Raw genomic sequence first — 17,539 nt, 5'->3', positions numbered from 1 at the left:
TTGTAAATTAGTATAAATTACACAGAGATTGTTGTAATGTTCTTTATCATACATAATAGTTATGATTGCTAGAGAGGCACTCATAAATCATTGCTAAAAGGGCTAGCTGCTTTCATGTTTTCAGCAGGTTGAGTTAAGGCAACAAGCCTTGCCAATTTGATTAATCTCTTATGTCCCTTAGTTGGTTCGGAAGTTTTTTTGAGTGTAAATTTGTATGTAGACAACAGAGTTTATATACTTTATGACATAAAATGAATCAGATACATCTACATATTTGTAGAATGGGGCGATTCTTGGCTCTATAAGAATAAGAAATTAATAATGGATGGAAGACTTTTTTTTAGGATGACTGGCTACAGGAAGAAATTGTAGTGACAGAAGCCATGTGTAGTGAATTTGAATTAATGTTCCTTAGGGAGCTACCAGAGAAATATAATTTACAAGATAATCAAGAATGTAAATAATAGATTCTCTGTGGAGTCGTCTGATCACTGACATATATTCATCTGTATTGAAATGACTTCATGACTACATTCTAACAATTAGAAAATCGTTAGGGGTGAGATGTACATGTATACCTTCAAGAAAAGCAAAATATGTATTGGTAATAATATAATTTGACAGTCAGCTGTTAAAACGAGTACATTGTATACTTGTTAAACATTAGGAACTGGGCATGGTGGCTCACGCCTGTAATCCCAGCACTTTGGGAGGCCAAGGCAGGCGGATCATGAAGTCAGGAGATCGAGACCATCCTGGCTAACATGGTGAAACCCTGTCTCTACTAAAAATACAAAAAAAAAAAAAAAAAAAAAAAAAGCCAGGCGTGGTGGCAGGGACCTGTAGTCCCAGCGACTCCAGATGCTGAGGCAGGAGAATGTGAACCCAGGAGGCAGAGGTTGCGGTGAGCTCAGATCGCACCACTGCACTCCAGCCTGGGCAACAGAGTGAGATTCCATCTCGAATAAAACACACACACACACACACACACACACACACACACACACACACACACACATTAGAGTAACTTACCTTGGAACATTGGAACAGTAATTCTGAGGGAACCTTGATCATTTATGAGAATGATCTCCCCTACATTAATACTGTGTCAAAACTAACATTATTGTATGCCTCAAAAAGTATTGGCATAGATGTTTTTAAATATAAGAAAATTCAAATGCATAATTGATGAGGGCTAAATGGCTCAATTTCCCAACCTCTAACAAAAATATGCCCTAACATAGCTCTGCGACTATGACTGCATTTATTAGAAAACATTTAGTAAAAATCATCTCTAGTTCAAACCCTCAAGTACCAGTTCTTCTTGATAATTCTCATGAACATTTGGAAATACCTTAAAAGAGAATTTAAACTCAAATCAAAAAACTTTATTTCACTTGGTTGCAGGCCAAGATACCTCTTTTAACCATTTCTGGCTTTTAGAATCCTTATCATGACAGCTTGTCCTGTCTCAGAGCTTCAGGAGGAAAAACTAGTCCCTCAAAATCAAGTTTGCTGTTGAGCTTAATAAGAGGTTTATGTATGTCATGTTTGTTTAGGAGAAAAGCACTTGTTCGACTCATTTAATCCTGGCCTGGTGAATTAAGGCTTGAATTAATACTGAGGGAACCTTGACTATACATCTACAAAATCAGTGTGTCCTGCTAGGCTTCTGATTAAGATAACATTAGCTCTTGCTTGAAGGCATCTTTCTTTGCTCCCACCATTTACCCAGTGGTAGATAATATATGGAGTGAAAAATGAAAAAGACATAGCTGGGCTTTAAAGCAAGATGAACATCTCTGTGGACCAGAAATGTGAAAGAAAAAAAAAAAGCAAAACAGGACTTCGTGAGTTGTAAGTGGGGCTAACTTTGTGAGCTTTCAGCTCCTGCTGTAGTAACGGGGATTAAAATTCTCCTTACAAGGTGGTGGCCCAGAGCCAGGATTACTATTTGAAATCAGAGCCCCACAAAAACACACCTAGAGAGAGACACATACACATACACACTTACACTTAAAAGCAACATGAAAAGAAACATTTTGCTGCAGGGATCTTACAGCTTATACGCAACTATGGTCCTAATGCATAGAGCCAGGGGAAGAGGCAAAGATGCGCAGTTGGGAAAGAGAGCATCACAGCCTCGAAACCAGGACCTGAACCAATCTACCTACTGCCTGGCAATGAAATGAGCGACATCTCTGTATCACTCAATGTAGGAGCTGCACACTACCAACGGATGTAGCTCTAAACTCTAAGCCCCTGGGTATGGCTGGGAGCAGCCATAAAACCACCTGAGAGAGAGAGAATGAATTTAAAAAGAGAGGAAAATAGAAAATACAGACACACAAGAATAACAGAAAATATACACATGCAAAACATCCCTTGCAAAATTTGTCTCCAAACCAGGATCCAAAATACATGAAGAAATGGGATGCCACCCCCACCCAAGTTAAACATCAAAACATGAATTAGGCTGGGAACAGTGGCTCATACCTGTAATCCTATCACTTTGGGAGCCAAGGTGGGAGGACTGCTTGAGTCCAGGAGTTTGAGACTAGCCAGGGCAATGTAGTGAGGTGCCATCTTTACAAAAAATAATTTAAAAAATATCAGCCGGGCATGGTGGTACATGCCTGTAGTCCCAACTACTCAGGAGGCTGAGATAGGAGGATTGCTTGAGCCCAGGAGATTGAGGCTGCAGTGAGCCATAATTGTGCCACTGCACTCCATCCTGGGCAACAGAGTAAGACCCTATCTCAAAAAGAAAAAGAAGATGAATTAATTCTAGAAGAAAGCAAAATGATAGACTAGTACAACAAAGATTTTTAAGTACATTTAAGATGCATAGACCAGGTGCTGTGGCTCACACCTGTAATCCCAGCACTTTGGGAGGCCGAGGTGGGTGGATCACCTGAGGTCAGGAGTTCAAGACCAGCCTGCCCAACATGGCGAAACCCTGCCTCTACTAAAAACACAAAAATTAGCTGGGTATGGTGGCAGGCACCTCTAATCCCAGCTACTCAAGAGGCTGAGGCAGGAGAGTCGCTTGAACCCGGAAGGCGGTGGTTGCAGTGAGCTGAGATCATGCCACTGCACTCCAGCCTCTATCTCAAAAAATAAAAATAAAAATAAAAAGATGCTTAAAGGCATAAATAAGGGGTACCATTCACTAAAATAACAAGAAACTGAAACAGAGATGGATGAAATATAACTATATCTGAAAAAAAGATATCTTTGCCAAAAAAAACTAGTCATTGAAGTTACTAAACTCAATATACAGGATAAATTCTAGACTTTGCCCTGTCAGAGAAGGCAAGGGAATTAGAAGATGATGCTGAGAATATTACTATGCACAACACTCACAGAAAAAGATAAGAAATATAAATGAGCAATTAGGAGAAATGGAGAATTGACCACAGGCTCTACAGTATACCTTCCTGGAATTTAGAGGTTTATTTACGAGTGTATTTGAGAGGTTTCAGAAGAAGAGAATGGAGGAAATGGTAGAGAAGTAATATTTGAAGCTGTAATAGCTGAGAATCTTCCAGAATTGAAGAAGGATGTGAGTCTTTAAGGAAATGTGCTCCCAAGAGAAATTTCAAACATCTGGGAAGGAAAGAAAGGCCTGCATTGAGCAATTGATATTCTTTACAGCTCAGCTTTGAGAAGCTTCGGCTGATTAAAATGAGCCTTTTCTGTTTTTCACTGGAAACCACCAAAACAGAAATGTAATGTGTTGTATATACTAAACCATGCCTCTTGAACAAGGGTACTTATAAATAAATCATAAAAGAAGAGCCTTGTGGACAACTAAACCCACAGGATCAAGACACCAAGGAAGATCTCTCTAGAAAAGGCAGTCTCCTGTCAGCACCTTCGTGAAAAATAGGTGGGAAGACAATAATGGCTTATTGTACTATCCTGAGGTCCATGTCTAAAAACTGTTTTCAAAAGGAACACCATGGATGACCCAATCTGGTAGAAAGAAAAATTTGAATAGGATTTTACATAAAAAGTGTTGCCAGTTAGAACATTTTGTTGAAGTTTTCTTTTAATGAAGAGGGAAAAATAGAAAGTAATTCCTATGGAATGAGACCTTGTGAACATTGGATACTGCTTCAAGTTCACAGAAACATTGAACCGATTGCCAGTTAAGTTGTCAGAAATTAGATTTAATTAATGTGGACAGTTACATACATTGGTGCACACCCAGAGGACCCGTGTGCAGAATCTGAAGGTATACTTACTTTGATGAATCTCTTCTCATCATTGCTTTGTCATATCAGATTGCTATGAAATAAACTATACAAACAACTACCCTTGAAGACTGATAGCAATAGGATTTCAATCAGTACAGATAGGAGATTCTATTTCTGTAGATGAATAAGATCATACATTGATTTTCTGCATGACTGTAAATTCCTGGAAACCTTGTAATGTTAGGTACTGGGTAGAATGAAAAAAAATGAAGCAAAACAAAGAAAAAAACAAGAGAAGATTGGGTTTTATTTCTGCTTCAGTGTAGAGATCCAGCCTTTTGAAACTGAGCATTTTGGAAGATATGCCGTCCCCTGTGGAATGTTCATTCCGAGTATGGGACAACAGAAAATACTTAGGAGACCTGGTCATGAGGTGATCTTGCTTTCTCAAACTGGACAATGGGAAAACTCTTCTTGGCTACTCACTGCTTACATTTCGTGTCTTTTCTCATTGATATAGATCTCCCACATTTGTGGATAGGAATTTCTCTCACCTGATGAAATATCATCTGTGAACAACAGAAATATGTCATCTTATTTTGGTATTTGTCACAACCAGAAGGAGGATGTCAAGAGTTGTAATCAGTCACTGGGTATCAAATATCAGAAGTGTCCTCAATTGGAATTGTATTCTCAGTAAATCCTAAAGCATTTGGGACCTTCACATGTGCTAATACTATTTATATTTATTTGGACATTAACCAAATATAACCAAAAGAAAGTGGAATAGCCATAGAAACCTTTAAATGGAACAAAATTTATGGCAATAAACATTATTAGGAACAAATAGTATACTACATAGAAACAGTACAAGAACAGTCAGGATCTTTTGTGCATCTAACTACATAGGTCCAGAAATATAAAAAGTGAATTGTGATAGAATTAAAAGGAGAAACTAACAAATCCATAATTATATTTCAACACTCCTCTAACAAAAATTGATAGCTACAAATAATCAAAAATTAGTAAAGATATAGACAACTTTAACGTTAAACAAAAGCAGCACACTATGTATTTAGAGACTCCGTCTTTCCAATGGAAAAATACGCATTGTTTCAAGTACTCAGTGAACATTTTTAGAAAGTGACTATGAACTAGGTCACAAAAAGCAGTATTGCTAAATTTCAAAGGATCAGTATCATACAGGTATTCTCTGATTGAAATGCAATTAAATTAGAAATGCACTAAGAAGTGGAAATGGAAATATAACCACTGTGCTCCTAAATGACTATGTGTTAAGTTAAAAAAAAAAAAATCACCGTAAGAATTACAAAACATAAGGCACTGAATTGAATCAATTGATGTATATAAAAACTTTTGGTATATAATTAAAGCGGTACCAAGGAAGAAATATATAACCCTACGTGTGTTCATTAAAAATAAAAAATAAATGACTTAATCATCCAACCTGTAAAGCAAGAGGGAAAAAAAAGAGTGACAAGTAAAACATTATTAATGGACATAAAATGAGACCACAGTAAGTAAGGAGCTTCACTGCATTCTTGGATGTGAAGACTCAATTATTATGACCTTAGTTCTTCCCAGTTTAACCTATGAATTCAGTGTAATTCAAACTCAAAATTTCAACAAGCATTTTCATAAAAATCAGAAAAATAGACACTAAAATCATGGAGAAGATTAAAGGGGTCAGAATAGTCAAGACAATTTTGAGGAAAACCAAAGTGGGCTGAGAAGGCCTATCAGACATCAATTGATTTAAAATTAGAGAGTGGGATCTACACAGGGATATACAGATAGAACCACAGACTAGAATAGAGAGCTCCGAGTATTTATGGACACTTGATGTTTTGCAGAGGCATCGTTAGAAATCAGGGGGAAATAGAGGGACTATACAATGAATGAGATTGGCTTCATAGTTTATCCATGGGGGAAAAGTAAAATTAGATCGCATGTTCACAGCAAGCATCAAAATTGATTCTGGGTAAAGTCCTAAATGTGAAAAACCAAATTTTAAACTTTAAAAATGTAGGTGTAAGAAAAGATTTTCGTGAACAAAACATCAAAAGCAGAGAACATAGAGGGATATGTTAAAATGTACATATTTTATACCATAGGATGCCATAAACAAAGTTAAAGATAAGCTACACTAAGGGTAGGAGATCATATTTGCCATGCACATAACTAACAGTGGATTAGCATCTAGAACATATCCAAAACTTTAATAAGAAAAAGACAATCCAGCAGGAAAATGGGTAAAGGAAGCATGAAAAGCCAGTTAACATGGAAGAAGTTTAACCTCACCAGTAATCAGGGATGTATGTGCAAATTAAAATGCACCCATCAGGTTAGCTAAAACTTAAATGTCTGATAACACCAAGTATTTGATGAGGAGGTGGGTCAAATGGAAAACCTTATTCACTACTGAAAAGAGAGTAAATTGGTAAAACCACCGATTTGTCACCCAGAGCAATTCAGTGACATGTAGCAATGTTGAAGATGTTGCTAAGATCCAACAATTCCACATCAAACTATATTCTGTAAAGAATCTCTTAAACAGGTATCCAAGGAGACAGGTATATAAAAGAAGTTCATTGCATCATTGTTTATAACAGTGAAAAGTTATAAACAACCTAAATGTCCATGGACAGGAAAATGTTGGCATATTCAAGCAACAGAATAGTAATACCTTACAGCAGTTCAAATAGCAAACTATTATGTATCGACCTGGAGAAATCTCCAAAATGGTGTTGAAGGCAAAAAGCAACTCTTAGAATGGTATGTATATTCTTAAACATGAAGTTCTTAAATTTAAAGTTTAAGAACGTGCAAAATAATGCCATTAGATTGAATCACATAAAATGGGTGGTTCTGTAGGTGAAAGAAAAATACAGGCAAACATCAGCATCTTTAAGTTCAACCTAATATTTGTCTATACATTCATGGTAACACTGGGCATGAAATTCAGTGTGGCATTATCTCCTTGAGGGCAGTGGGGAGGAGAGAATGGTATGGCGTTGAGGCGGGCATGTGAGGGAGCTTCTGCTTTGGCTGTTATCCTTTCTTTCTTCAAAAAACTTTTGAAGAAAATACGGCAAATGATAAACTTATCAAGGCGAGGTGGTCGGAACATGGTTATATGTACTCCATTCTTATACATTTCTGTTGAAAATATTTGTTAATGTTTAAAGCAAACCAAAGTGTTGTAGAGGTATAAAATTTTTAATCTCATGACATTATAAAGAAATACTTACAAAGTGATTAAATCCTTTATTGCTTACTTATCTGAACATAGCACTCATGAGGCTTTTAGCATAACATAAAAATATTGAAAAGCATGGCTCCCTTCACACACCAGGCAAAAGCTTCACATTTTGTTTTGTTCTTTTAGCACTGGTAAGATTGTCATCATTAAAACCATTCATTAGTGCCTCTCTTTTGCTTGCTGTTCTTTGGTGGCAGTCAGGTGCATCTATCTACCATGGTATATAAAATTTGGTGATGATATTCAAATTACTTTTTTTCTTCTTCTTCTTTTTCTTTTTCTTTTTTTTTTTTTCTTTTTCACTTCTTTGATGCCAATAGGAATCTGCAAGCAGAATATGACCGTCTAAAGCAGCAGCATGAACATAAAGGCCTGTCCCCACTGCCGTCCCCTCCTGAAATGATGCCCACCTCTCCCCAGAGTCCCCGGGATGCTGAGCTCATTGCTGAGGCCAAGCTACTCCGTCAACACAAAGGCCGCCTGGAAGCCAGGATGCAAATCCTGGAAGACCACAATAAACAGCTGGAGTCACAGTTACATAGGCTAAGGCAGCTGCTGGAGCAAGTGAGGAGAGAGATGGGATTTTTACAAACATTCATTTTCCCTCTTGAACAAAACTAAACCGCAGAGAGCACTTTTTGTAGGTGTAACAAGCGTCAATTCTTAAGTGCTTGGTATGTGCCTGGCAAAGTGATAGGTATCAAAGGATAAAAGTAGAGGAGATAGAAAAACTAGTGTGTCTTTTTTATGTTTGTTAAATATTGTTTCCTACCAAAGTGGTTTTTTCTTGACCAATTTGAAATACATCTTGGGGAAAAAAAACGCCAAAAGGTTTCCACTAGTTCTCTAAAAGTGAATATTTCACTTCTTGAAATGGAACTATTTCATTTGCAATTAGTTATATTTTCTGGTATACCTTTGTGTTTTTTTCTCCTAATCCCTAACATTTAGTTCTTTAAGCCTCCATTGAAAACCTAGCAAGATGCTGCATCGCCAGAAGACCTACCTGGACATAGTTCTGGCTTTCTGGGAATTTTACATTGTGAATTATGTTCTATCTTGTTACTTAATACTTCACAAAGATATGAATTTTCCACTACAGTTTTGAGTTCTCACATAGTGTCATCATTCTCACATGACCTTCTAAATCTTCCAGTTATTTAATGTAATGATTTATAGTCTCATTCCAGTGTAGCTCTAATTTTTTCTCAAATTTATAAGGGAGCACAGTTCAGATACAAAGACAGTATCCATGGATTATATCAACAGTGAAATATCCCAAATTAATCTTTGGGAGGGCTTCTAAAGTAGGAAGGGTCAAAATTTATGAGTCCTGAGTGTCTTTAATATTTTCATATTTATACATTTGTATGTTTATTGTGAAAAGTAATTCTGTTTTCTTTTGGATGACTTAGCCCCAGGCAGAGGCGAAAGTGAATGGCACAACGGTGTCCTCTCCTTCTACCTCTCTCCAGAGGTCCGACAGCAGTCAGCCTATGCTGCTCCGAGTGGTTGGCAGTCAAACTTCAGACTCCATGGGTAAGTGTCTTAGCTACTCTCATATTTTGTTATCTGAAGAAAGGTAGAGTCACATTATAGTGACATAAATGTTTGGCCATAGGTGTTTGACTCATTTTGGTATCAGGGGGCCACTGAAAATCATATACCAGGTGAAAAAAATCTAAAAAGAAAATTCTAAAAAGATGTATTCTGGCAGCTCTATCTGGCCCACAGAAAACTAGTATAGGTGAGAAGACCAGTTAGGAGGCAGTTGCCAAGGCCAAGATTCGTGAGTTCTGAGGGACTGCACTTGAGAGATGTGGGAGGAGAGGACTGTGACACTATTCTATAAAAATAGACTTGCCAGGGGACCGGGCGTGGAGGCTCACGCCTGTAATCCCAGCACTTTGGGAGGGTGCGGTGGGCAGATCACAAGGTTAGGAGTTGAAGAACAGCCCAGCCAATATGGTGAAACCCTGTCTCTACTAAAAATACAAAAATTAGCCAGGCATGGTGGCATGCGCCTGTAGTCCCAGCTACTCAGGAGGCTGAGGCAGGACAATCACTTGAGCCCAGAAGGTGGAGGTTGCAGTGAGCCAAGATGGCATCACTGCACTCCAGCCTGGGCGACAGAGCGAGACTCTGTCTCCAAAAAAAAAAAAAAAAAAAAAAAAAAAAAAAGAGTTCCCAGGGTCTGGGGACTGACTGCAAATTTTACGGAAAGGAATGAAGGGAGAGGATTTGGTTGGAAGAAGATAGTGAAACTTTTGATTGTGGACATAATGTGTTTGAGAAATTGACAGGTCTTCTAAGTCATGTCCCAAAAGAAATTAAGATACAGATCTATACCTGAAGTAAGAGGGCAGACTAGAAAGACTTGAGAATGAGTTTCATAGAATTGATTGCTGAAGGGTGTGAGATGAGAAATCTATAAAATCTATAACAGGTGCTTCGATCCAGTGCCTTGGGGAAGACCTCCATTTGGGTGATGGAATAGTAAAGGATGGGTAAGTAGGGAGGTTCAAGGAAGATGTGATGACAAGGTGAAATGCTAAAGAGAGCTCAATGGAAATTAAAATAAATCACAGTCCATTGGGTCACTATAAATGCATTGGGTAATTTTGAGAAACCATTTTAGGCTAAGAGAAGGGAAGGTGGAAAACTTCTGTTGTTTCAATGAAATGAAAGACTAGGTAATCTTAAAATGAATGAGGATTAAGGAAAGTGAAGACAATTTTGAAACATTACCAAGTAAGAAGGAAGCCTTTGGCGGAAGTTGGATGAATTTGTTGAGGAAATGGTCAACATGGTCTGTTCTCATTCTTAGCAATGTTCTCTGCCTAGGACTAGGTTCTAAGAAAGGTGGAACTGATAAGGCATAAATGATCAAAGGTCAAAACGAGAGTAGGGCATTTTACAGTGGTAATGAATGGCTAGGACAGGGGTTGCTAGCCAGCTGCTCATTGGTTTTTCCTGCTGTGTCTGGCTAGACAACAGAGGGTTTTATGAAGGCCACAAATACTTGGTCCCCCTCCCTCATTTCTCTTTCTCTGTAAAGGCCCAGTATGAGTCAGCTCCATCCTGTATCCTTACTTTTCCCTGGGTCCTAAACTGGTTATACTTGGTCCTCTCAATCTTACCTCACGGAATAGAAAAGACCTGTGACTCATTGATTCTGTACACTTACAGCTCTATTGCCTGCTATGATGGTGCGTTCAGGAATTTATTTCATACTTGAGCTCCTCCATGAGGGTAGAATAAAGAGAGGCAAAGTGCCTTAACCAAAATGGATAGGACAGAAAGGAAAAGTCAAGGGTGTGGGTGAGTTTTATGGTGAAAAATCTGGAGATCAGAGTCAGGAAAATTCAAAAGTTGGATATCATGGAAGTAAAATACTTTCAAGCAATTTATACATCTAAGATGGTGCCTCCCAGTGAGCTGCTGAAGATTTTACTTGGAGATCACTGACGGGTAAGGAGTGCAGTTCATGGAGTTGATGAGACCAACGTTGCAGAGCTTATCAGCAGAGGGGTGAAGTCCTTATCATGATGACAGTGGTAGATCAGGATGGAAAAGATGTTGAAGAAGATGGATGAGGGCTCTGAGGAGGTGAGCATTTCTGAGGAAAGAGACAGGGTGGTTGAAATAAATGTGATGAAGTTCAAGAACCTGGAGCAGTGGGAAGAGGCACATCCTCCTCTGGAGAAGCCAAACCTTGTAGGAAAGCCAGGTTTTGATTTTTTTGAGAAGGAAAAGGATATGTTTGAGGTTGTTTTCCTGAATTTACTACAGCTCCATGATTTAAGGCAACCTCTGTGTCACATTCTCTCTCTCCACCTGAGATCTAACTATAGCTAATGAACTGTTGGGATTGTAAATGGTAACACACTACATGAAAAACTATTGTATGCATTTGCAAAGTCGGTAAATTCTGAAAACAACTGAGCTTTAGTACCTCTTGTTTTTTTTCTACTTCAGGATTTTCCCCCATTTTTAAGTAAAGCATGTGAAACTAAGTCAAATATTTTAGTGGTGAGATTCAGAGCCCTGGGTGCTTAGAAGCATTGATTATTTAGGTTGTTAACAATGGGGATTAGGCAGCATACCCATTAAAGCACCCAAATTAAAATGCACATTAGGATGTGGACCTGATGATCTGTGGAGCTAAAAAGATCATGATAGAACTGGATACCAGGACAAAAGTGCTATATTCCAATGGCTGAGTTAAGCTAAGAGATAACTTGCTGGTATAAAATGGATAAGCTGTGTGGTTAAATTTGTCCTCTGAAAGAAAAGACTGAATTCAAAGGTACTTTTTCTTGAACTGTGTATTAGTCTGTTTTCACATGGCTATAAAGAACTACCTGAGACTGGGTAATTTATGAAGAAAAGAGGTTTATTGCCTCAATTCCACATGGCTGGGGAGGCCTCAGGAAACTTACAATCATGGGGGAAGGTGAAGGGGAAGCAAGGCCAGTGCTACATAGCAGCAGGAGAGAGACAACAAGGGGGGAACTGCCACACTTTTAAACCATCAGATCTTACACGAACTCACTATCATGAGAACAGCATGGGGGAAACCGCCCCCATGATCCAATCACCTCCCACCGGATCCCTCCCACAGCACATGGGGATTACAAATTCAACATGAGATTTGGGTGGGGACACAGAACCAAACCATATCAAACTGCATAAGCTAACTTCATTTAAAAAGGGAAAAAACCTTACCGTCTTCTTGAAGGATGCACACAGGTGTTTAAATAAATGCAATGTGTATCCTCGTGCTTTGAAGGTTTGAGATATAAGGCTGGGATTTGCTGAACCACATTCTGGATAGAGCTGCATTCTTTAAATATACATCCCCGACGACTGATTTTCTTTTAAGTGATACATGAGACAAGTCATACTAGGTGATGTGTCTAAAGAGTCAACATATTTCCTCAAGCCATGAAATACTTATCACTGAGTCTCTATGTACCATTTGTGTTCTGTACAGTTCTTACTGAGACAATGTGCTAATGAAACTTACATTCTATTGGAGGAAGCAAATACAGAACAAAATGGAAATTAACAATGTTTATCCTCTATTGGCTCTCATGGGCTCCATACACAAATCTATGATGTCCGAACAACTCCTTATCTCTGATGACTCCTAACTTTCCACCAGATTACTGTTTTTTGAAGCATTTTATATTTTGTTTATTTAAAAAGTAAACTGTTCCTTTGCTTTTTAAAAAATAAAATTTATCATGTACATTTGAGGTTTATGACATAATGGCTCCCTAGCTTTTTATTTAGAACAATTTCAAACTTACGGCAAAATTGCAATTAATTCAACAGTTTGCCACATTTGCTTTATATCTATTTATGTACTTTTACATTCATGTGTTGTTAAATGGATTGCATATATTTAGATTAACATGTATATCTGTATTTTAATGTATCTTTATATACTGTATGTGCTTATATTTTATGTGCATATTTAATCATATTCATGTGTGTATACAGTTTGTTGATTTTTTTCACTGATCCACTCAGTGGTTATGTTTCATACATAATACTTCACCCCGAAACACTTGAACATGTGTCTTCTAAAATGAAAGATATTCTTACATAAGCACAGTTATTACACTCAAAAAAGAACAATACTGTTATCTAATGTAGAACTTCAAATACCTCCAATTCTGCCAATTAATATTCTTTATAGCGATATTTTTCATTCAGGATCAATGAAGGCACAGCTTTGCATTTTGTTATGTCCCTGTAGTCTCCTTTAATCTGAAGCACTTTCCCAGCCTCTTTAAATCTTTCATGACATTGATATATTAGAAGAGGTCAGGCTAGATGTTTTGTAGAATGTCCCCCAATTTGAATTTGTCTGCTTGAATCCAAGTGATTGGGTTCAGGTTAAATGTTTTATGCCAGATTACCATATAGGTAAGGTATCCTCAGTATATCACATCAAGGTTTTCCTCAAGATTCTCCATCCCCTTCACCCTTCTTCACTCTCCCTGGGCACTCCTTCCATTCTTTAGCTTCTGCTATGTTGACAACTCTTAAGATTTCCAGCCCAGACCTCCCACCTGAGCATCTTCTGGATAAAATTGTAAATAAAAATAGAGCCCAATCTGAAATCATGATCAACCTTTGGAACATCTCTTCCAATTTCCCAATCTATAAAAAGTCATTTTCTACACATTCTTCCTTTACCTGCCTTCCTTAGCTATGTTCCACCACCATCAATCCAGTCACCAAGGTCAGTCTGTTTTGCTACTTATAAAAAAGAACAAAATTTTTCAATTCAGCTACTTCTACCCAAATTTAGTCCTCATCATGTATTACCTGAACAGACAATATGAATACTTTCCTAATTGGTTCCTCTGCCTTTGGTCTCTCTCCCTTTCTAGGCTATCTTCCAGATACTTCAGTTCCTCTTCTGCCATTCAAATGGTATCATATTATTCCCCTCCGTAAGCATTTTATGCCTTCTGTTTGACAACAGAATAAATAAATGTGCTCTTTTGCCTTGAGTACATTATGTTCTTAACCTGAAATATAGCATCCTTTCTTTTCACTCAGTGAGTTTTCTTTTGGAACTTAATCATGCATTATATCATTCTGGTGTTGTTGTTGTTGGCGGTGGTGGTGGTGGTGGTGTTTCTTTTGTGTGAGACGAAGTCTCGCTTTATTGCCCAGGCTGGAGTGCAGTGGCATGATCTCGGCTCACTGCAACCTCCACCTCCTGGATTCAAGTAATTCTCCTGCCTCACCCTCCCGAGTAGCTGGGATTACAAGCCTGCCACCATGCCTGGCTAATTTTTCTTGTATTTTTAGTAGAGATAGGGTTTCACCATGTTGGCCAGGCTGTTCTTGAACTCCTGACCTCAAGCAATCCACCCGCCTCAGCCTCCCAAAGTGCTGGGATTACAGGCGTGAGCCACCACACCCGGCCATGTTTTCAGGCAGTTACTAGTACTTCTTGCTTCTGCCTACAACTCCCTAGAACTTAAGCTCCTTAAGGACGGGATATAAGTCTTGCTCATTGTCATTACTATGTGAGGACACTCTGTGCGACAATCAGTAAAGTGCTTATTGAGTTAATTTTTTGGAAATCAAGCACAATACATTCTTGTGTACACATGGAACAGCCCACACGTTTAAGATATTTAGCTTTCACCACCATTCAAAACTGATCAGCTGGTAATCAGCAACAACATTGTACACCATAATATATTAAAGATGTTACACACAGAATTTATGTGTGAAATTGAAAGCATCTGTCCTATATCATAAGGAAAAAAATTAATTGAAGCCAAATATTGGGTATTGGATAAATCATTGTGTTTTTTCTTCTAAAAAATACTGGAGAAAGGCAGGAAATACACAAGTAGTAAGATAACACATCAAGTTGGAAACTGGTTAAAATCCAAAGAAAAATGTTGGTGGGCGTATTTGCTCATACACAGTCCCCTTTATAAGAAAAAATAATTTCTTGTACACAACTCCTTTTTTAAAAAAGAGAAAATAATTTATTTAGATTCAGACAGAATCACAGGAGTGATTCTTGTGTCTACTCTGCATAGGCTGCATAGGTTCTGGCTAAAATCACTTTTTAAGTAAATAAAACCGTTATCAGCATTTGAATCAAAGAAAGGGAAGTGAGTCAGATGGCATATCATCCTTTCAAGAAAGGGATCTGAAACCATCGTTATGTTTCAGAAGACTGAAGAATATCTTGCCATGGCAAAGCATTCCTTTTCTTTTTTCTCAGATTAAATTGAGTCATCCGACTTATTTTTTCTTCATTTCAGCAGTGATTAAAGGAGACTATCATATTGTGCTGTATCACGGTACTGTTTAACTTTGACTATGTCTTTCCTTATTTTAAAAAATGTTTCAGTGATTTATTTGGACCACAACAGACAAGCCAAGACGACTAACTAGCTAATAATTCAAAAAACATTATTTTTCTTTTTATTATTTCAATAGTTTTCAGGGAATAGGTAGTGTTTGGTTACATGAATAAGTTGTTCGGTGGTGATTTCTGACATTTTGGTGCACCCATCACCTGAGCAGTGTACACTGTACCCAACGTGCAGCCTTTTATCCTTCACTGCACTCCCACCCTTCCCCCTGAGTCCCCAGAGTCCATTGTATCATTCTTATGCCTTTGTATCTGCATAGCTTAACTCCCACTTATAAGTGAGAACATACAATGTTTGGTTGTCTATTCCTGAGTTACTTTACTTAGAATAATGGTCTCCAACTCCATCCAGGTTGCTATGAATGCCATTATTTCATTCCTTTTTGTGGCTGAGTAGTATTCCATGGTGGGGGTGTGTGTGTGTGTGTGTGTGTGTATGTGTGTGTGTGTGTATACATACATATATATATACACACATACATACACACACACACACGTATATACTGTATTTTCTTTATCCACTCGTTAGTTGATGGGCATTTAAGCTGGTTCCATATTTCTGCAATTATGAATCGTGCTGCTATAATCTTGGTATGCAAGTATATTTTTCACACAAGGACTTCCTTTCCTTTGGGTAGATACCCAGTAATAATGGTAGTTCTACATTTTAGTCCTTTAAGGAGCCTCCATAGTGTTTTCCATAGTGGTTGTCCTAGTTTACATTCCCACCAGCAGTGTAAAAGTGTTCTGTTTTCACCACATCCACACTGACATCTATTATTTTTGTGTGTTTGTGGAAATCACCTTGGAGTAGAGTCAAGTTTAAGTGTTAAAGAATTGCCATCCATTGACACAAAAAAAACTTGTTTGTAGTGAGGTCACATGACTGGCCTTGAAATCTACACAGAGGAAACAAAAACACCATTTCAAATCTCTCCATTGACCCTAAAATAATATATCTCTTCATTCTTTCTGTTTACACTTTAGGAGTGGGAGGGGCCTTAGACAGCACCTGTCTGAAGGGTAGATGAGGCCTGTCTGCATCATAATCACCTGGAGGAATTATACAAAATGAACATTTCCAGGCCCAAGCCCATTCCTATGGAACCAGAATTCTTGGTGCTGGTGGTGGTGGGGGGTGGAAGTTTGGGAAACTTATAATCTACATTTTCACAATTTTTAAATATTTGTTTATTTTTTAAAAGCAATAATAAAATCATGTTAATGCATATTACATATCATATGAAAAAATAATTATATCATCTCAAACAACAAATAATGTAATTTAAAGTCTTCTAGCAGCCACATTTTAAAAAGTGGCTATTTTACATTTTGACTATCATTTTATCATTTTACATAGTGGTATCACTTTACATTTTTGCAAATCTCTTTAATATCTTATAATATTAACAGGACAGCTGGACTCTTTTCTGCTTCTGCATTGCATCTGTTATGCTGTTTTGTCAAAGTCTGACCTCATAGAGATATGTAGTTGAAAAAAAAAAGGGGGGTGTATTTTAATAGCATTTTCAGATCATTGTGAATTTTTTTCTTTGCAATTTCACCAAAACTATAGAAATAGCAATTTCTTAAAGGATAATTACAATGTGAAATCTGAAATCATATAATTGATTATATCATTGCCTATATCATTATATTGTTACATTAAAATATCTACCTGGAAAAAAAAAAAGAATTATCATCAACTAAGTTTAAAATCCCCCAAACACTAGCAATATGCTATTTGAGCAGGCAGTGAATCCATGAAGTAGGGATAAGGGCTGTGCAAGTCTCTCTCTAGTGTGAAACTGGAACTCAATAAGTATTTTCTTGTTGAATAACTGAAAAAAGTGAAAAGGTGTTTTTGTTTGTTTTTGGTGATGAGGAGCTTGTGATGACAGGTATTATTGTTAGAGTCAGAAATATTTTGGGGTTGCCAATTTATGGTTTGGCTCCATGTTCCCACCCAAATCTCATCTCGAATTGTAATCCCCATGTGTCAGGGGAGGGACCTGGTGGGAGGTGATTGTATCATGAAGTTTTCCCCCATGCTGTTCTCGTGATAGTGAGTTCTCAGGAGAGCTGATGGTTTTAAAAGTGTGTGGCACTTCCCCCTTCACTCTCTCTCTC

At 37.7% G+C, this 17,539-nt stretch overlaps 1 protein-coding gene across 19 annotated transcripts in view; it reads left to right on the top strand.

Moving 5' to 3' along the window:
* DMD (dystrophin) overlaps window positions 1-17,539 on the top strand; it is a 2,269,491-nt gene that overhangs the window by 2,232,071 nt on the left and 19,881 nt on the right. For all 19 annotated transcript variants that reach the window (XM_050777140.1, XM_050777144.1, XM_050777148.1 and 16 more), the window contains 2 exons: window positions 7,806-8,049; window positions 8,901-9,024. In XM_050777140.1, the coding sequence (XP_050633097.1) occupies window positions 7,806-8,049; window positions 8,901-9,024 (368 nt within the window). The remainder of the gene's footprint in view (window positions 1-7,805; window positions 8,050-8,900; window positions 9,025-17,539) is intronic.

The sequence above is a fragment of the Macaca thibetana genome, chromosome X, assembly GCF_024542745.1.
Source record: "Macaca thibetana thibetana isolate TM-01 chromosome X, ASM2454274v1, whole genome shotgun sequence".
NCBI classification, from domain to species: domain Eukaryota; kingdom Metazoa; phylum Chordata; class Mammalia; order Primates; family Cercopithecidae; genus Macaca; species Macaca thibetana.
Note: the sequence above shows the minus strand (reverse complement) of the source record. Positions and strands in the feature narration are given on the sequence as shown.